Source organism: Balaenoptera musculus, chromosome 5, assembly GCF_009873245.2.
Source record: "Balaenoptera musculus isolate JJ_BM4_2016_0621 chromosome 5, mBalMus1.pri.v3, whole genome shotgun sequence".
Taxonomy (NCBI): domain Eukaryota; kingdom Metazoa; phylum Chordata; class Mammalia; order Artiodactyla; family Balaenopteridae; genus Balaenoptera; species Balaenoptera musculus.
In genome coordinates, this window is record NC_045789.1 from 40,680,123 (window position 1) to 40,702,109 (window position 21,987).

The following is a 21,987-nucleotide window of genomic DNA, read 5'->3' on the forward strand; positions in this document are numbered from 1 at the left end:
CCCGCCCACAGAGTGAATTTTAAACTCTTAAGTAAGTTTCAGGAGCCAGTGGCAAGATCTGGCTGCGGACTTTCTGCAGGACAGAAAGCTCCTCCATGGAGGTCAGAATGATGGTGTCCATTCAAGGAACACTTACATTAACACTGCCTAAATCAGATGTGACCAGACACGTGGTTACCTTTCTGTTCGGTCCTATCAATCAAACTGTCTCTTCCCAGTGGAGACGGACAACAGGAGAGGAGCATATAGGAAGAAGAAAGGAACTCAGGATCAACTCCTGTATGTTGAACACAAAGGCACATTCATATGAGTTTTCACTTAACCCTTAAAACAACCCTAGGAACTAATAATCATGAAGCCCATCTTAGAACCACACAAAACTGAAAACTGGGATGAGTGTGGAGGGGCTGTCCAAGAGACACAAATGGGAATGTACACAGTTGGGTCTTCAGACCCCAAAGCTTTCATTTGTTCAGAAGCTTGAGGGCCTAGGGAGTTGCCGGCATTGAGCCAGACACTGGGAACACAGTGACCATCAAAACAGATGCCACCCACTGTCCAAGCAGCTTAAAGCTCTAGTGGTGACTGGGTCAAAGATTCACAAAAATAAATAACGTAATTATAAACTAAGAAGTACCCTAGAAATTCGGTGCTCTTTCAAGTAAGAGGACATCACCTCTCGACAAACACACATGTTCAGTGATCACCAGAACTTATTTATTCCCAGCCCTGAAGATGTCACTGTAGGTATCAGTGATGAAATACACACAGTATACAATATTTCTGTAGTTGTCATTTTGTAAAGACTAGTTGAATGAATGTTTCCTCTCCAAAGAGAAAATGGCACAACAGAGTCAAAATGTAATTTGTTTCAGTTTTATTTTCCTATCTATCTCAGTTTCAGTAAAAGGTTCAGAGAACTGATGACTGACACATATCATAAGCTATCTATCATCTCCCACCCATATACAGTATATATACACTGTTTCCACTTTTTCTTTTCCCCTGAACAAGGTGATACTATCTTTGTTCAAACCAAATTACAAATGAAGAGATACTATAAATGAGAATAAAACGGTGGTGTGTGTGTGCGTGTAGGTGTGGTCTTTTTATTCTCAGACAGTAAAATGTATACCCACCACCACAAGGGGAAAAGCACGGAGGAAACATTTGTACTAAGCAGTTAGTACCATTAGAGTACCTCTCCAAATAGCAAATTTGGAACAATAAGCCATTACTGTAACGGAAGTTCCTAGTCTTTCATTTTTCTGCCATCACATTGCTACACTGGAATTTAAACCCTCTTCAGAGTGCAAATATAAAAATGATCAAAGTCAGGGTTTTATGGCAATCTTCGCTAAAGTATATTCTTGATAAAATATATTCTATTTTAATATACATGCTATAAAAGTACACTAAAAACGTCAACCTTTAGAGCGCTGTTAAGATTAAGAATTTACTTTTTTACATATAGAATAATATACACCCAACTCTAAATGTATTTGAGGATAGCTATTACTGTGACCCCAAATATTTCTAGCTTCATATTTTGTTTACCATAATATTGATTTTATAATACGTATTCAGTAATGTGCTCATAATTCTGTTTTGCAGTGCCTCACTCATCACTTTTTAAGGAAAAATGCAGAGGGAACTGCGTATCTCCAAGTTCTTATGGTGCAATTCACCAAGTTTTCAACATAAGTTCCTATTACAAAATTTTCATTTTATTTTTAAAATTTTGGTAAGTAAATTCTTTTATGATCTACATTTGGAGCTTTTAATGCAGCAAGTAAAAATAAGCAATGTTGAAAATTAACTTGAAGGTAGCCTGATTTTAAAAATGATCACTTCCTTCTGTAGTAACACCTCCAATGCCAATTCTAAATTTTTATGGAATAGTGTGAAATAATGCTGACTGCACACATCCAGTGGCGATGAACTGAGTGCATGCCAGACCAAGAAATGAGACTCTTGGGACTGCCTTTAACTGTATCCACCGTAATCATGTAGTACACATGAGGCTGCTAGTTACAGATTACATCTGTGGAACCCAGGCATATCTGCGATTTTTTTTTTTTAAGTAGAGTAGTAGAACAGAAATATAAAAGAATTGAAATTTGTTTCTGATTTAAACAAAAATATTTACTCTTTTCATTAGCAAAACATTCTTTAAAATATATCTATCTATCTATCTTTCCTCTGAACATTTAGCCAAGGAGCATTAGGCAATTTTTGAAGGTTTCACTGCTGACTGTTCAATGCAATAAATACAGCTGTAGAGAGCACACAGCAACAATAGCTTATTTACATCCACTGAGAAGAAATTTATTCTCATCTGGTTACAGTGTCCAGTCCACCATAGGAAAGGTTTGGCATTTGTGTGCTTTTTGTTCTTGGTGGGAATCACTTCTGCTTGATTTTCATTGTTGAAAGAAAAAAAAAAAAAATCAGCTGATGGCCTCAGATTTTCTCACATGATGTGAAAGAAGAATGCGACAAGAATTAGCTGCTACCATGGAGTTAGTCTGGGACTGGGTTTCCAGGCAGATCTCGCTTCTTCCCAGGTGAGTGTCCAGTGGGCTCCATGGGAACCAAGAGGTAGGTGCCCAGGACCCAGGCGTGCTGAGCCGCATCCAGAGACGGGTCACTCTCACTCAGCTGAGCACCCCCTGCTCTGCCTCAGTCGTCACCACCCCTACTCACTACCCTATGTACTGATGCTCGTGGCTACAGAACTTATGGAAACCAGTTCACAGGGAAACAAAAGCGGAGAACTCAACCGAGAGGTGGGCTATGCATGTGTCATCGTCCAGTGCTGCCTCCTGAGTTACTGTCTGTTGCGATCATGGGTGGAGGATGGGAACATATGTTCTTCATAGCAGAATTCTCCTGTGTTTGTTTCTCTTGAAAGTTTTTGAGGTTATGTTTTTCCAAACAATTCGATCAAAGTAGAGTGTGATGTCTGCTCTTTCTGGCAAACCAATAATGGTAGAAAATTCAGCCTCTCTCTTTTGAATTTCAAACTTACTTACCTAAAAGTGGCATGTTTTTCCCTGGCAAATGATTACTTACTTCTTTGAAAAGTGGACAGTCTTTCTTTTTTGGATCCAACTCAGCCCTTCAGAAAATACTTCAGACTGAAAGAGGAGGAAGTAGAGGAGAACTAACTTCCTATTGTGCCTTACATAAAACATTTTGCTGAAATGAAGAGCAGCTCCGACTACAAAAGTAAATATTTGTGCAAAGGGCACACTGCCAGGTGCAATCTCAAGACATCCTCAATTTACTCATAGTGTTGTGACTCTTTAAAACACAAGTCTTTTAAGTGATGAAACCTAGCAAGTAATGGGAAGGAAGTTAACATCAGAAAATACACTTAGAAAAAGTACAGGATATTTTGCCTGGCATTTGCTACTTATTTCATAACTTAGATCAAGTAAGTGTTAAATATTAACAGTAATTTCAGAGAAGAAACATTCATGTCTGTAAAACTTCAATCTATTGCATTTTCAACATTTTTCTGTACAATTACAAAATTTCATCTGTCGGTGCTTTCCTGTAGAATTCTTTACTGTCAGTCCTTCCCTCTCCAGATCCAGTTATACCTTCAAGGTGGGCTGTAGGATTCCCTTCTCAATAAGATGAGTCTTCAGCACTTTGTATACATTTAACTGCTGTTCTGGTTGAAGCACCAACAACTGCTGTAGCACTTTGCTGGGATTTGGACCCCTGATAACAGAGCAGAAAAGACAAAGAAGTTCACACTATTATTTTAAGAGAGCTAAAGGAAGCATATACTTGTAATTTAAAATAAACCATGCATTTAAGTGCAGAGGATCAATCTTTACAGAATTGAAACAGCTCTTGATCAGAGCCCACTTTAATGCCCAACGTTAGTGTCAAAGGGAGAAAAAAAAACCCTAGAACTATCTGCATTGAGAGGCGTACAGTCTAGATGTGGGAAGAATGCACAAACACAGAAGATGGGAACAGTATGAGGCAATTTAGGGAGTGCAAATCTAAGTTCCACAAAAAGGCAAGATTGGACAAGAGACACGGAAACCATTCTGTAAAAAAAAAAAAAAAAAAGGACCATTCCTGGTAGATGAGGATAAACCAAAAGAGAACATGAAGACATAATTTAAGTCTTTAGCTTCAAAGAAACATCAGACAGGGAAGGTACTCTGTTGAAGAAATACTGTTGGGGAACTCTTCCTGAGCCCAGCCCTGAAGCCCCCACCTGGGATCTACAATGGGAACAACAGCCTTTTTTCAAAGAAGGTCTTAGGTAAACCCCAATATAGGAAACAAAATAAAAGCGGATCTGCTTTAGCAGGTGGAGAGCCCTGCCCGTCTTCCCCAGCAGCCCCACTGGGGAGGAAATAAGCCCAGGCAGTGTTAAGTAAAGTATCCACTGGGCAGTGACACTGCTCTCCAACAGGTATCATACCAGCCTGCACAGGGGCCTCTCCCTGGGTGGCTCCTCCAACATCCCCATGCCAGCCCTTCTCTCTGCACCCTCTGATGGTGCACTCTGGGTCAGAAAAGACCCCAACCAGGATTCCCACCCTCCAGAGACACCATGACAGTCAGGGGATTGCAGTTTCCTACCTTTTGCACTCTAGAACTCAACCCATTTATTATAAGCTGGAGATCACTTGTGTTTCTGAACTTACACTGCTAAAGTGCTATTTTGTTAAATTCAGAATGAACCTAATTCAGACTGTGATTAGATGTATTGTTCTTTGCAATTTCTACAATCCACTTGAATAGGAAAAGCAGAGTGGCCTTACTTTTTGTGGAGAGGGATTAGGGAAATCCAATGAGAAAAAACAAGATGGAGAATGGCGCAGAATTCTGAGAAAGACATTTACATGGGTAATTAAATTTATGACTTATTGCACAATAGCATGGATTAGCCGTCCCATGGGTCACCTTTGTACATGTGGCTCAACCCATTTGCCAAAAACCTGAAGCCATATGTCTCTCACAGCTACAGTCTACTCAAGTCAGGACACAGCTTGCCTTACATTTCTTCAAAAGATTCAGCAACTTCCTAACATAAACCCAGAGTAGGGCCCACAGAGAAAAGGAAGGCTATTCTAGCAAGTTCAGCTAAATGCAAAATTGTCAGCAGGGGCTCCCAGCTAGTTGCACACTGGCTCTAGCACTGTATTTCTAATCGTCTAAATGTGTACTTTCAAATGGAGGACAACATGGCTCGGCAAGACTTTTCCCTACTGAGAGAACAGCAGATCCAAAAAAAAAAAGTATGAGTTAATGCTCTAAAAGCTGCCATCTTCTGCAAATAAAGAGTTCTAAGGATTTAAAGCCACTAATTACTAATACTCAAATATATCAGTAAATAAATCATATGCAAATGGATTAAATACTCCAATTAAAAAGACAAAGATTGTCAGCTGGGTTATAAAAAAACAAAATCCTTGTGAGAAAAGAGAAACACTTTAAATATAAGGAAAAAGGCACGCAAAAAATAAAAGAATAGACAAAGAAATATTATGCAAACACTAATAAGAAGAAGGCTGATGTAGCTATACTTATATTCAACAAAATAAGCTTTAAACAAGTAGTATATAAAGATGGACATTATAGAACGATACTAAGAGTGATTCAACAGTGAGACACAAGGTCTAAATGTGTGGACACCTAATACAACCTCAACATATACAAAGCAGAAGCTGGGAGATTCTGACAAAGCTCTCTTCATAACTGATACAGAACAAGCAGATGGAAAAACAAACCAAAAAATCAGTACAGAAGATTTAGCTAAACTTCACCCAGTTGACTTAACAACACTAATCCTGAAACTGCACAATGCATATTTGATTCATGTGCACATGCAGTGTATATCTGAGTAGACAATATGCCTGGGCACAAAACAAGTCATGACAAATATTAATAAATACTGAAGTAATAAAGAGTATGTTTTCTGACCACAGTGGAATTAAAGCAAAAATCAATAAAGGAAGGAGAATGAGAAAATCTCCATTTCTTTGGAAGCAAATCAGTACACTTCTAAATAATCCCATGTCAAAGAAGATATAATACTGGAAATCAGAAAATATTTGTATCTGAATAATGAAACTACACATATAACATGTGGGATGAGAATACTTGAAAGTACTTAAAAAGAGCACTCAAAAAGCAGTAGTTAAGAAGAAATATATAATGTTAGATAAATATATTAGACAAGAAGGCTGAAAATCAGTAATCTAAGCTTTATCTCAAGAAGCTTGAGAAGGAACAGAAAATTGAACCTAAAGAAAGATAAAGGATGCAAAAACAGAAATATACATCAATGGAACAGGATAGAAAGCCCAGAAGTAAACCCACACACCTATGGTCAATTAATCTATGACAAAGGAGGCAAGAATATACAATGGAGAAAAGACAGTCTCTTCAATAAGTGGTGCTGGGAAAACTGGACAGCTACATGTAAAAGAATGAAATTAGAACATTCTCTAACACTATACACAAAAATAAACTCAAAATGGATCAAAGACCTAAATATAAGGCCAAACACTATAAAACTCTGAGAGGAAAACATAGGGAGAACACTCTTTGACATACATTGCAGCAATATCTTTTGGGATCCACCTCCTAGAGTAATGAAAATAAAAACAAATAAATAAACAAATGGGACCTAATTAAACTTAAAAGCTTTTCCACAGCAAAGGAAACCACAAACAAAATGAAAAAATCCACAGAATGGGAGAAAATATTTGCAAATGAAGCAACTAACAAGGGATTAATCTCCAAAATATACAAACAACTCATGCAGCTCTATGTCAAAAAAAAAACACAACCCAATCAAAAACTGGGCAGAAGATCTAAATAGACATTTCTCCAAAGAAGACATACAGATGGCCAAGAAGCACATGGAAAGATGCTCAACGTAATTAATTATCAGAGAAATGCAAATCAAAACTACAGTGAGGTACAGCCAGAAAAAGGAACAAAATTGGGTCATTTGTAGAGACGTGGATGGATCTAGAGACTGTCATACAGAGTGAAGTAAGTCAGAAAGAGAAAAACAAATACCGTATATTAACGCATATATGTGGAACCTAGAAAAATGGTACAGATGAACCGGTTTGCAGGGCAGAAATAGAAACACAGATGTAGAGAACAAACGTATGGACACCAAGGGGGGAAAGTGGCGGGGGGGTGGTGGTGGTGGTGTGATGAATGGGGAGATTGGGATTGACATGTATACATTAATATGTATAAAATGGATAACTAATAAGAACCTACCGTATAAAAAAATTAAATAAAATTCAAAAATTAAAAAAAAAACTACAATGAGGTATCGCCTCACACCAGTCAGAATGCCCATCATCAAAAAGTCCACAAACAATAAATGCTAAAGAGGGTGTAGAAGGGAACCCTCCTACACTGTTGGTGGGAATGTAAATTGGTAAACCCACTGTGGAGAACAGTACAGAGGTTCCTTAAAAAATTAAAAATAGAACTACCATATGATCCAGCAATCCAACTCCTGGGCATATATTCAGAGAAAACCATAATTCAAAAAGATACATGCAACCCCAATATTCGCTGCAGCACTATGGTACAATAGCCAAGACATGGAAGTAACCTAAATGTTCATTGACAGAGGAATGGATAAAGAAGATGTGGTATATACATACAACGGAATATTACTCAGCCATAAAAAAGAACAAAATAATGCCATTTGCAGCAACACGGATGGACCTAGAGATGATCATACTAAGTAAAGTAAGTGAAGTAAGTCAGACAAGGACAAATACCATATGATATCATTCATATGTGGAATCTAATTTTTAAAAATGATACAAATGAACTTATTTACAAAACAGAAACAGACTCACAGATTTCAAAAACAAACTTATGGTTACCAAAGGCAAAACATGGGGGGGGGGGGCCGATAAATTAGGAGCTTGTGATTAACATACACACACTACTATATGTAAAATAGATAACCAACAAGGACCTACTGTATAGCACAGGGAACTCTACTCAATATTCTATAATAACCTATATGGGTAAAGAGTCTGAAAAAGAATGAATATTTGTATAACTGAATCACTTTGCTGTACACCTGAAACTAGCACAGCATTGTAAATCAACTATAGGGCAATACAATTTTTAAAAAAGATAAAGGAATGAAAGATGAGAGTAGACATCAATGAAATAGAAAACAAATACACAACAGAGAAAGTTAAAGTCAGAATTTGATTCTTTGAAAAGATTAATGAAATAGATAAACTCCTAACAAGACTGCTCAAGGAAAATAAAAATTAATGCAAAAATGCTCACACTACTATGGGTATATATTTAAAATGCATATTTAGGGACCTATAAATATGAGTTTCAATCCACATAACTCTAAAGGAAATACAGGTTTTCTAGGCTCAGAGACCATGGCATATAAATTTAACATGTGGTTGATGTGGTTAGCTTTCACACCTCAAACTGGCATTTCAGGGCAGATCCAAAACATTAAAGTGTAGTAATGAGAATAAAGCACCCCATATAAAACAGCAGCACCCTCCACCTAGCCCCTCCCCACCTCTCCACTCCCCACCCCCACCCCATACACACCCATAATCCCGCAGACTGCTCTGTGTTTCTCCGTGGCTCTTATAACCACCAAGCAAGCTACATTTGTTTGTTCTCCACTTCTGCCCCTTCTCCCTCCAACTCCCCAGTAAGAAAATAAGCCCTGAGGACAGGAACTTGGTTTGTTTTGTTCTCTGCTACATCCGTGCCCAGAACATTCCCCAACACATAGCAGGCACTCAAGCAATAACTGGTGGACTGGACAAATCATTATGTCCTCCTCCTCTTTAAATAACTCTTAGGGTTCAATGTCACCACAATGTCCACAGTTGAGAAATTAAATCTCCTGCTGTTCCAAATCTAGTACCATTCACCCACTCTAACTGAATCTTAACTCAGCCCTATTAGACTATGACATATACTAATACTATTTTTTTAACTTGTTGAAATGTAAGGGAAATAATTATAATCATACTGCCCAAGGCTACAGTGTGACAGTTCCAGAAGCCACCATTCCCTTCGCGATTATAGATTACCAATGACAAAAAAGTAACTAATTCAAACTAATGCCTATCGAAATGAGAACTCCAAGAAATCATCTAATAAAACATTTTTTAAAAATCTAGAAGTACCTTATAAAACTTGTGATGTACACATGCACAAAAGTTGCCATCAAATACTGACAATCAAATCTGTCCATTATCCCACCATGTCCAGGAATGGTGTTTGCAAAATCCTTCAGAAAAAAACAAACATATTAGTAACTTTTCAAAAAAATCACCTGCTATGAAATTCCTATCTGTAAATGTCTCCTTGACATCATGGACTTGAAGGAAAATACTTTACTATTGGATTTTCCCACTAAATACAAACTTATTAGAACATGTCCAACAGATTAAAACTGTATATTTGGAATACGTGCCCATGTTAGAATGATTACTGAATTGACCCACAGCTTTCAAATAACACTAATTAAATATTATTTAAATCTAGCACTAACATTTTTTAGTTAATAAAACTTTTTCTAAATCAAAAATGCTATCAGCTATTACTAATCTAATCTTATAGCCTGCTCTTCTGTTTAATCAGAAACTATTTGGGGAGCTATTTTAGTGTTTTTGACAGATATACAACTGGTTCTAGCTCATGTTTATCCTAATGGTTCTTACTCTGAAATAAATATTTTACTACTGTGATAAATATTTCTTTTTTTTATGTGTTGGGGTAAAAAGGAAATCAAAATAGATAGTTCATTTGGGACATGTTTAGTCCATTAAATGGCCAAATTAAGGGAATGGTTAGTAAGCCTCTGCAGATTGACCCTGTATAGATCCATCCACACGTGTCAGGGCCCAGGAAATGGAAATGACTAATTGTCCTTCTTGTTTACTCAAGCAGCCTAAAAACCTCTAAAATGCAACCTTCATTTCAGACATGAAAAGAAACCTCACCATTCACCAAGAAACCTTGGACTGGAGACCATTAAAGATCATTCTAAACATAACATTTCTCTGTTTAAAACAATTACTGAAAAACTCTTTGGTTAATTTTTGCCAACACATTTCCTTCCTTCTCTTCCCTACTAACCCAAGCACAATAGAGCCGTGGTAACTCCATCCCACTTTGCTGTTTGCTGCCTTTACAGGCCTCTCGTCTTGCATAGCTATTGCTACGGTTCTTTGTGGATGTGTATTATCTCCCCTGGTAGGTGGTGAGCATCATGAGAACAGGGACAACATCTTGTACACTTTTGTATACTGCATTCCACCTAAGCTAGTATCTTCCCCATTGCAAGTGCTCGCTGAGTTCACGTATTTATTTCCCTGGCCTCTGGGATCTGGCCACCACTCTCTGCAGTCTGATTGCCTACTCCCTACCATGGCCACAGTGTTCCTCTTCCCCTTCCAGCGGCTTATCTCCTCTACTCCTTTGCACTTGCTGGAACTCCCTTCCTTCGATTTCTCTGCAGGACTCATTCTCTTCCTTTCCTGATATCCCTGCTCAAACGCCACCTCCTCAGAGAAGCCTGCCCTGACCACCCCACCTTCAGTAGCCACTCTCTAACTCCCAATGGCACACACTCAGTCTTAACTTAGGAAAGCCATGTGAGGAGAGTTGAGATAATAGGCCAAATATATCTCACTTTACAAGAGTTTAACTTAAACAAAACATAGGGCTAACTTTAAGTATCTGGAACAGGGATCAGCAAACTATGTCCCACAGACCAATTCCAGCCCGCTGCCTGTTTCTCGTAAGTAAAGTTTTATTAGAACCCAGCCACACCCATTCATTGATGTATTGTCCACGGGGCTCTCACACTACAGTGGAAGACTTCAGAACTGAGTAGTCTGCAATATTGCTGCTATTAGCGTATGATTTGGCCCTTTACAGAAAGAGTTTGCTGACCCCTGGCCCAGCAGAATGGACAGTTACATATCCAAAGGCTCTCTTGCACTTCCCTTCACTTGAGACTGTGACAGGACACTAAACTTAGACAATTCATAGCTGGATTCTTGGATCAACACTTGAAGGACCAAGATTCTGTGTCTGTCCCAGCATTAAGTGACACATGCCATTTCTAGAAAAGGGGTGATATAACACTTTAAAATGTATTAACACGGCATGACCAAAACGTAACAAGAAAGAACATACTCTGTGAGGCTGACACAAATAGGGTGGAAAAGTTTTTGCCCAGGGGCTTAATGCGGGAGACCAAAAGAGAACTAAATTCCAACTATATTACATTCTCTAATTATATTCTGTAACACTGTAACAAAGAATCTAAACACACACCTTGATTTTGAAAGCTCTTTTGAATCCGCTGGCAAAGAATCCTCCAAATGGGCCAATCAAAGATGCAAATGTGGAAAGAGCAATGCTGTGTATCTGGAAAGGATACAAGCTTACTGTTTCCTAAAGAGGGGAAAAAAAGGAGAGGGGTTGGGGCTAACTGCATGAAAAATGTATTCGAGCACGCCACCTAAACTCAGAGCCATTATATATAAACACTAAGTCAAAGCACATGCCATATTTTTGTTAATTTCACAAACTTTCAAGATCATAGGAAAAAATAAATGTGTAAGCTCTCTTAACCATTCTCTGCTTATTCAGCCAGCACTCCCTATTCCCTCTGTAAGCGTACTGAAAGCGCCTGGTGTGCTAAAATCTGATAGGCTACTCTTCTAATTTGTCTAGAAACTTCCACATCACTTGGGTCGTAGGCTTACCAAGAATCAGTTAATTTCTGACAATGTTTTTTACCAGTAGCACTTTGTTTTTGTAATTATATAATGTATTTTGTATTTGTATTTTATTTCACTTTAATTTTATATGACAAATGAAGGAAAAGTTGGTCTTTCTCTTAAAATTAAGTTAAATGCTGTGGAAACACCTGAAAATAAAATGCTTAAAAAGACTACCAAAATTAGCATCAGCAAGACAATTATAAAAGATTTGGGGAGGAAACCATAAACATTGAGAAGGATTCTGCAGTCAAATTATTTTGTAAATTCTTAGTTCTTACTCCACTTTAAATAAACTGAAACTACAAATTGTAGAGAGTGCATAATGGGTGTGGTTTAAGAAAGATCACTCCAATCTTTGGACCTGTTCGCAAAGGAGCAGCCTTGCCCCAACCAAAGATTAGCAGTATCAAAGAGTTTTACAGCAGATAATAGATGGCTTGGACACTGAAAAAATTCTTGGAATCAATGTACTGAGCCCTCAAGTAGAGAAATAATTTGTTGGTTAACCTTCTTCTCAAAAATTAACTTTAGTTAAAAGTTAAATATTTCAGGGAATTCCCTGGAGGTCCAGTGATTAGGACTTGGCGCTTTCACTGCCAGAGCCCAGGGTTCAATTCCTGGTCGGGGAACTAAGATCCCGCAAGCTGTGTAGCACGGCCAAATAAATAAATAAATAAATAAATGTTTCAGATACATTCATGTGTACACACACACACACACACACACACACACACAATTATTTGATTCCCCACTTTAACCAACCACCCACTAGTCGTGGTAGCGTAGATCAGCAGGGATCTACTGGACAGCATGTCAACATCCTTCAAGGTTGCCTTTAAATGGCAGCAGTGTGCTTCTGGAAGGGAAACTGATTTTTAGAAACAGCAGCTTTCTGTACTAGTAAAAGTCCCCTAAAAATCAAGTAATTCTTGAGCTGGTGAATTTTAATTAAGTTTTAAATTGAGTCAATTTATACCAGTTACACGTGAAACTCATTATAACTCGTTTGATTTGTAGAAATCTAAGAGACATTTAAAAATGTTTTCAGGATAAATTACCACCAGTATTCAAACCATTAGGCAAGTAAGTTTCTAACAGACAACTGGTTTGTGATAGTAATATTCACTTTATATACAAAAAAGGGAAATCACAAGGGGATAGAATAGATGATTGATGCCAAGCAGACAGTGATCTGTATTAACAGAGTTAAAAATTCTGCAGAAATCGATCTCTTGCAATAAATGAAGCTTAATCTTTGGGAGGGAGGATCCCCACCATGTTTATCTTACCCGTCTCAACAATGCCTTCAAAAAGGGAGGAAGTGAATAACTCTGAAGCTGGAAAAGTTCTGAGGGTTCACATTCTGTAACGAAGGAGTTTACATCACTTCGGTATTCCACTGGGCAGACAAAGTACTGGTATTTGGATAACACGTAAGCGGCCTAGATAACAAAGCAAGCGTTCGTAAAACATTGAATGAAAATATATGTATGAATGTGTGTGTGTGTGTGTGTGTGTGTGCACGTGTGTGTACGTGTGTGTATATATATAAAATTTTTTAAACGTATATACGTTATGTGTCAGAAAGGCCAGAAACAGAATGCCAAATTTTCCTCGCACTCACATCCTGCCATGTATTTTCAAAGTTAAATGACCATAACCGATGGAATAAAAGACTTTAAAAAGCCATTAGAAAACCAAAGTTTTTGGAAATCAGTATGATTATAATCTCAGTATAACCACAATAAAAAGAGGGAAGGGGAAAGTGAGAAAAAGAAGCCGATTTGAACATTTAGACAAGCATTATAGCAAGGTTTTACTTTTTTTAAGAACACATATTTAAAATGTCAGCAGAAGCTAACAATTATAAAGGTATGGGAGAGTACAGGACTAAAGTTTCTTGCATAAAGGTTATATTGATTTCATCAATTAAAAAAATAAACAGTGATTCAAAATTACTAAGAAAACAGCACAGGTGAAAAACACCATTGTTCTTAACCAACACAGACAATGTTGACTAAATTATTCTTTCCCTGGACACATCACTGCAATTTTTAAGACTAGCTGTCCTCAGCCATGGAAGAAGATACATAAAAACAAAATATCTTATTATGAATTTAAATTGCTAGACAATAGTTCATTTTCTTTTTTTTACAGACATTCACACCATTATACTGCTCAAGAATGGTTAATAGAAGTGCAAATATGACACTAGAAATGGATATAAATTGATTTTGCTTCCAAACAACCAGTTTCCTCAAAATTACTTATTAAAAAAATATATAAGCTCCCTCCTCCTTATTTTGTCATGCTTACATTCTTATAGGATAGCTCTTTATTTTCTTCCAATGATATGGCTGTTCTTGTAGTATTTCTAAATTGTCTTTAATGATACCAGATTCTTGTAGTATTATTTAACTTAATAATCCCTTCTTCGTAATGTATAATCATTGGACAGGACCAGATCCCTTTTCATTATTCTGTTCGTCAGTTATTACCTCATTGATATTCTACCAAATAAACACTGGACTAATTTTTTTAATTCTATTGCAATTTTCATTGAGAATGAACTACACTGATAAACAGGAATTATGGTGGTTTTCCCATCCAGCCTGGCCCATTTCCATCTATTTGTGTATTTGCTCCCTCTCAAAGCTCCATGTTGTTATTAGTCACTCTATATTTGGCTATAGAATATATTCTAGAACTGTGAGGGACAAGACTCTTAAAAAATTAAACTTCCTGACAGTAATTTTTTTTGGTATATTTATCTTATATCCAGCCATTTTTCTGTGCCTTTTTTGATTTCTCACAAGACACCTTTGAATAAAAACCTAAATTCCATAATTGTACACTAATTTTTAAAACATCAACAATATCCATTATTCACAGCTAAAAGTAAACATCAATTGTTTTCAACAAGCTTCTTCTGTAAACTGGACTCACAGCAGGAAGCACCCACCAGGCCAAGCAGCTGGCATGTGTTAAAGAGACAGAACTCTTCAATATCATTTGCATTCTCTGCTTTTACTCAAAGCCACCACCCGTCCCAGCACCTGTGCACCCACAAGGCAGAACAGCTGTTAGGAACTACCAAAACACAAGAGCAGGTCTCAAGCCTAGCTTTATATGAGAATCAGCTGAGGGAGTTAATTGACCTGGGAGAGGGCTGGGACATAGGTGTTGTGTCGGCTCCCCAGGTGGTTCTGATATGAGGCCAGGATGACAGTTACTGGGCTATAGAATACAGGCATACCTCGTTTTATTGCACTCACTTTATTGTGCTTCACAGGTATTGTGTTTTTCACAAATTGAAGGTCTATGGCAACCCTGCCTCAAACCAAGTCTAATGGCACCATTTTTCCAACTGCAAGACTTCAGTGGCGGAAGTAAACTACAGATGTGGTAAACTAGCAAGAGAATTAGAAGTGGAGCCTGAAGAGGGGAATGAATTGCTGCAATCTCATTATAAAACGTTCACAGATGAGGAATTACTTCTTATGAATGAGTAAACAAAGTGGTTTCTTGAGATGAACTCTATTCCTGGTGAAGATGCAGTGAAGACTGCTGAAATGACAGCCAAGGATTTAGAACATTACATGAACTCAGTCAATAATTCAGCCGCAGGGTTTGAGAAGACTGACTCCAACTCTGAAAGAAGTTCTACCGAGCAGGGTGAAGTGCTATCAAACAGCCTTGCGTGCTACAGAGAAATCCTTCATGAAAGAAGAGACAGTCGATGTGGCAGACCTCCTTGCTGTCTTATTCAAGAGACTGCCTCAGCCACCCCACCTTCAGCAACCACCACCCTGATCAGTCAGCAGCACCAACATCAGGGCAAGACCCCCCCCCACCGCCGGCAAAAAGATTATGGCTCACTGAAGGCTCAGATGACGGTTAGCATTTTTTAGCCATAAAGTATTTAAAATTAAGGTATGTACACTGTTTTTTTTTTAGACTTAATCTAGTACACACTTAATAGACTACAGTATAATGTAACTGTAACTTTTATAAGCACTGGGAAACCAAAACATTCACGTGACTTGCGTTATAGCAATACTCGCTTTATTGTGGTGGCCTGGAACTGAAGCTGCAATATCTCTGAGGTATGCCTGTGGATTCTGTCTAGTGGGCTTCAGTTAATACATTATTAGCATTTTCTGGTTTAATTCTTTTAGGCTCAGAATAGACTAATAAACTTGCTACCACTTTTCAAAATATAAATAAAATAAAAATCCTAGTGAAACTCACAATGAATCCAAAGATGACTGTGGAAAAGAAACCGCCAATGAATCCTTCCCAAGTCTTTTTAGGAGACAACTGAAAAAGGCCAAATAAAATTAGAAAGAGTTACTGCACTCACAAAACACACAGATACATATGTTCAATAAATTCCCATAATACCTTGTACCTCTCTCCTTCTTTTCTTCGTATTGGAAAGGCTTTGCAACCCTTTTTCCTTCGGTCCATGATGGTGATTTATTTGTGCAAATCTCTCTAGTAGAGTCGAACACATATTAGGCCTTCAGACATCCTACATACTGTGAATATGTTTGTTTCTGTAAATAGCCTCAATTTGCTTTTTTCACTCAAAGGACTATAAACTCTATGCTGAAATAATTGTCCCATGATGTTCATGCTTATATAAACCCCCAGAATAATGTAATAAGGATGAGATATATTCATTCATTCAAAGTATACATGGTCTGTGTTGACCTACTACTGATCAAAAATAGAATGAGTATAACAAAACATGGATTCTGCAGCACCCCAGATTTTCATATATTCCCAAATGCCAAGCTTACAACAGTCCTCTTTCTAAAATGGCAAAAAGCTCCATAGCCCTAGGTACAGTATTTGCCTCACAAGTATGCACGTATCCTCCCTCCTTTAGTCACTATCTATGTCTTTCTCGATGAAGAAACATATTGGGCTTCTGAGAATACTGTTTGTTTCAGATTCCGGCTATTGTTTATTAGTCCATGGAGCATTCAGGGAGAGAAATCTGGAGGGAAGTTTAGAACTTGGTGAAGCAGGGGCAGGAGAAAAAGATTTAGGAGTCGACAGTGCTAACTGGCTGAGGCGCTCTGTAAGAGAAGGACTCAGGACGGGGCCATGATCATCAGGAGATCACTGACGGCCTCTGTGACATTCCTTTCAGTGGATCAATGGGGACAGAAGCCAAATAAATATCAGAGGGAAGTTTCTGAGATAGAAATGGGTGATATGCTAAACTACATGAGCTCTTGTCCTGAAGTTCATAAAGCACCAAGCCTTTCTTGACCAATCTGACAACAATTCCGCCATAGAGAAGTGACTGATATACACTGTCTCCTAGGATAATTCAGTATTATTGTCATGAAGTAGGAGTTGACTCAAATTCAGAAGTGCCTGCTGATTATTTTAAAGATAGCTCATCGAATTAAATTGACCCATATCATATTGATTTAGGGGTTAACTTGCTTAATTACATCTGCGTATATTATACAACTAATCCAGCCTGGTAATTCACTAGAAATTGATGTTCAAAATCAGACAGTGAGATTCTTCTACAGCCTCTGAGGGCTCCTAAGCCAACAACTTCTCAGCTGGTATAAAAGCCTTGACTACTTCACCACTTGCTCTTGTGCTGAAATAAGCTTTAGAGACTTTAGAAATGTATATAGCTGGCTGGCCAGTACCCCCACAGCTCAGCTTAATGCTGTGTGCTGGACGCCTATGTGGCGAAGAATTTAAGGAAGGTGTTTTTGAAGGACAGGCCGTCCACGCACTCCCCTAGGAATGATAAACTATCCTTACATCACTCTGAACAAAACAGGTTTTCTATCTGAACAATTGTCTCAGTCCCTCCATAAATGCCTTCATGTGATAACATCAAAATAGCCAATTAATGCATTTGTCAGAATGCATTAATAAAAGACTTTGCCCAATATCTGAACTGAGTGAATCCTATACGTAGCCCCAACGTGAAAAGCTTTTTTATTTTTATTTTTGAAAGAAATCAGTTCTAGAAAAAGGTCTGTTTTTCCAGGAGGAGTTGGTTTCTTTGTTTCTTTCCCAAATGGGAACTGTATAAATTACTTCATTTTCTTTGCCTCCATTGACTGTAAACAGAACCAAATCTAAGGCAAAACCACAGGGTCTCCTCATGTGTACTTTCCTGTCCCTTATCTTCACTTTTCCTTATCACTTGCATCATTCATCAGTGTTTTATTGTAGGACCTCAAATTTTTTTTTTAAAACAAATTTGGGTATAAAAGTCTTACAAATGGACATGAGTATGTGACGATGGTATAATATACACTCTCAAACAATCTGGTGAAGGAGGAGATAAATGAGATGGCTTGAGAGGAAAGCAGAGTCAAGGACAGGCCTGTTTACAGGGTTGTTGGGAAGCGGAATAAAGGACCGCACGACAGCCAAGGGAAAGAAACCAGCAAAAAGATGACATGAGCCTTCATGGGAGAGGGGAAATGACCGAGGAGCCAAGAGAATATCTAATGAAGAACCCAGATGGAATCATTGGGAAATACAGATCACTGCCTCTGCACTGTGGCTGCTGAGGGCAACTAAGGAAAATCAAAGCACCTCGGAAGTCAAAAATGTGCAACAGCGCCAAATTGTTGGGAATTTCTCCAGTGGCTAATCTTTTAGGTTATGGTCAGGGTTTGCTTGTGGTATTTTTCCATTACCTTAATTAATGGAGTTCTTCCAAAAAAAAATCCAAAAAGGTAAGCAGTTATGTCATTGCAAATAACACTTGATATTGGAACAAGGAACCTTAAAAAAAAAAAAAAGCAGAAGAAAGTCCATATGATTAAGTGGCAACTACTTCTACAGGTTATGACTCATAATGAACCAATGCAATAACCCTTTGGATTACATTGCAGCCTAGCCCAGAACATAGCATGTACTAAAAGATTAATTAATAGACACAATAAATACCAACCAAATTTGCCCATTTAGCAATTAAGCAGAGCAAAATCTATAAACATACGAGAAGAACATTGCTAATGAAAATATTCAATAATCAACTTAACTTTAAAATTAAACAATCAATTTCTATAGTTATGGACTTCCAAATTTCAGTTTTATGAGGAATGCCAACCTAAAACTGTCACTCGCCATCTGGCTCTACAAGGATTAGGTCACTAGCCACTGCAGTCGCTGACCTCCAACACACCCTGAAAGGAGTTCAGGGCGGAGATCAGGAATGGGGCACTGTGTGCTCTGGGAAAAAACTGGCAGAACAGGCCTTCAGAGAGTTAGATATTTTTGGAAGATGATTTTATGAGCCCCATTTCTTACATCTTCTTATACCTAGAAAAGCACTAAAATCATTAACGGAGGCATCTGGTCCTCGTGACCAGCAGCAACCTTCTGCCAAAATGTGTGCTTGGTGGCACGTGCCCCCTTCACTAAAACCATGTATTACTGACCTCCCCTCCGACCTCTCCGCAGCAGTTCCTCAGAGCTATCTGAGACGCTGTCTCCCAGGCTATAGGCCTCATTTGGCTCCAAATAAAACTTAACTCACAACGCTCACATTGTGCATTTTTTTCAGTTGACAGGAACAAGTTACAATGGTATAGAGAATTTTTTAAAAACAGCCTTTCAAAAGAGAAACGAGTCATTTGTTCAGACAGAGTATAATCTGATAAACTTACACCAAGCTGTTAATACAAACTCTTTCAGGAAAAATTATCAATTTTAATACTATCTTAGCCTGTAGTTGCATTAAACCCTACTAACTGTACAGAACCTACTAATTTCAGTAACTGCCTCCCATCAACTAAAAGTTTGTATATGTAAGACCATCTTAAAATGATTCCAATTGTTTACACACACATACATATCTTGGTTAAAAAAACACAAACCTGAAAAAAAAAACAAAAAAAAACACAAACCTGTCAAGGGAACAAATTTATCTTGAATAAACCCATCAATTATAGAAGATTTTAATTACTGTATTTTAAAAGAATGTGGAGAAAATATAGTCAGATTTCTTAAAATCTTAAGTTTTTCTCCATTCTTATTTTTAATTTATAATAATTGTTACAATTTAAGCTAATTTTTAACTGATAAAAATGCTTTCTGAATCTGCAACCCACTGCTTATATAGCAAGTAACTCCAAATACCTGAAATCTGGACACCAACTCCTATTATAAAGGCAGAGTAGAACTTACCCAACTTTCACATTGTTTGCTAAAAAGCAAACTTTCCCTTTTTTCTTTTTTTTTTGCATCCCACATAAACAATACACTCTCTTTAAACGCAATTCTTTGTTTTTTTAAAAAAAGTCATATTAAGGTGTAGTAACACCTGAAAATGTAATTAATTGTTTGGCGCTTTTATGAGGACTTCCTGCATTTTATTTGAAACCCGAATAAGGAAGTTTTCCAGTTGTTAACAAAGCATTTGTCTTCAGTTGTCAAATAGTAAGCAAAACTCAGTAAGCTATTTTAATGGAACAGAGCAACAACAAATAGTACATTTTAGTAGAAATCTGTAAGACATTGTCCAATGTAGAAGAGCTTTAAAAGTGCTATGACTTAAATATAAAGCAGCATAATACTGTCCCCTTACCATATCATGCCTTCAAACAGATTTTGGATGACAAGATGTGACTGAGTAACTGTTATCAGTAAAGTGACATGAGTCCATGCGAACTGTTAATAGCACAACAATACAACAATTAGTGAACACAACGGATCAATGCAGCCCACGAAGCAATTTTGAAACACAAATTTCTAGCATGACTGTTGGTCACATTTCATAAGATAAGGTCATACAAAATAAATGCCGTTAGTAAATTACATTCATTTTGGTGCCTACTGAGATCTGAAAACCATGAACACATTTAACAAAGTAACCTTAATTTATACACAAATGGAATGCTAATAATACTGAGATACACTAAGTTTAAAAAAGACAAATTAAAAAATAAACCATAATCTTGAATCACGAGATTAAAATGATAATGAGAAGTTTATGGTGTTGCTATGGCATTTAGATAGAAGCTAAAACTCTACTCTGGCTGCATTCTCTAGTTATTAGAAATGCTAAAAACGATTTTTCTCTGAGTTCACTATGGTACCATTTTCCCATAAAGAGTTATTTCTAACTTCAAATGATTCAAACCAGCAGGGATCAATTGCCCTTAAACTCAATCTTTTCATACTTGAAAGTTGATCTTCACAGCTCTGTGCAATGACAGTACTCCATTTCAGATTTTCAAAGGCCTCTGTGTTTCATCAATTCCATCTAGCCTGAGAGATGGCCACTTTAACTACTTTTAGCATCATTAGTATGAGCAAATTGTGAACAAAAAGCGCTAATATTCCTATGTACTAGTCTCATAATTTTTATTGGAAGTTACGACTTTTCAAAATTCTTAGGATTTTGATTTATTCAAAATAAACCTATTTTCCATTTCAGCAAAAAATACATTATATTGGTTGTTTTTTTTTTAATTTTCATCTGCTTAAACAATCCAATTCTCTTCTACCCTGATTGCTTCCAAATGCATAAATGATTTTTTTCCAATAGGAACCATTTATATTTTCATAGCAGATTCTATTATTTCTAATTTGTCTTGATGGTTTCTAGATTTTCACTGAGAATTTCACTCTTCCCTCTCAAGACCCCCAGAAATTAGAAATGTAGGAAATACTACAATTTCCCAGCTATGGCGCTCAGCAGGATGTCTTAATGGGAAAAAGCACAGCATGAAAAATAGGAAATATACCCCAAATCCAAAACAAGCCTTACTAATACATGAATTCACAGATCTAAATACTACATTTTGCGTTTTACAGTCTTATAATTAGCTACTTTTAAGGAAATAGGAGAAGGTCATCATGTACAATGATAAACTTCATAAAACACTGAACACTGTTCAATGATACACTGAATGAAATATCTTTGGCCACAAAGAATCATGTGACTGTATAACTAACCAAGCTGTTATAACTGTATAACAGCTGCCAAGAAAATGTAAGCTCTGTTCCCCTTATGCCCAGGCTAAGAGCAAGTAATCATAGCTACTTTCCATACAAAAAAGATGGTAGATGTTTCCAAGACTTACAAACTGTTCAGGAGACTGTGGAAACACCTCAAATTTCTACAAATTTAGGGAACCCAAATACTTGAATTTAACTTTACAGCCTTTGAAAA

The 21,987-nt window shown here is 37.3% G+C and overlaps 1 protein-coding gene across 1 annotated transcript in view; it reads right to left on the minus strand.

The window, feature by feature from the left end:
• Positions 1-208: 208 nt before the first annotated feature.
• CDS1 (CDP-diacylglycerol synthase 1) overlaps positions 209-21,987 on the minus strand; it is a 71,722-nt gene continuing 49,943 nt past the window's right edge. The window contains exons 7-14 of the mRNA XM_036853758.1: positions 20,398-20,480; positions 18,503-18,590; positions 16,062-16,130; positions 13,100-13,252; positions 11,359-11,478; positions 9,198-9,301; positions 3,609-3,732; positions 209-3,338 (exon numbers count right to left, since the gene is read on the minus strand). Of these exons, the coding sequence (XP_036709653.1) occupies positions 3,309-3,338; positions 3,609-3,732; positions 9,198-9,301; positions 11,359-11,478; positions 13,100-13,252; positions 16,062-16,130; positions 18,503-18,590; positions 20,398-20,480 (771 nt within the window). The 3' untranslated portion in view covers positions 209-3,308. The remainder of the gene's footprint in view (positions 3,339-3,608; positions 3,733-9,197; positions 9,302-11,358; positions 11,479-13,099; positions 13,253-16,061; positions 16,131-18,502; positions 18,591-20,397; positions 20,481-21,987) is intronic.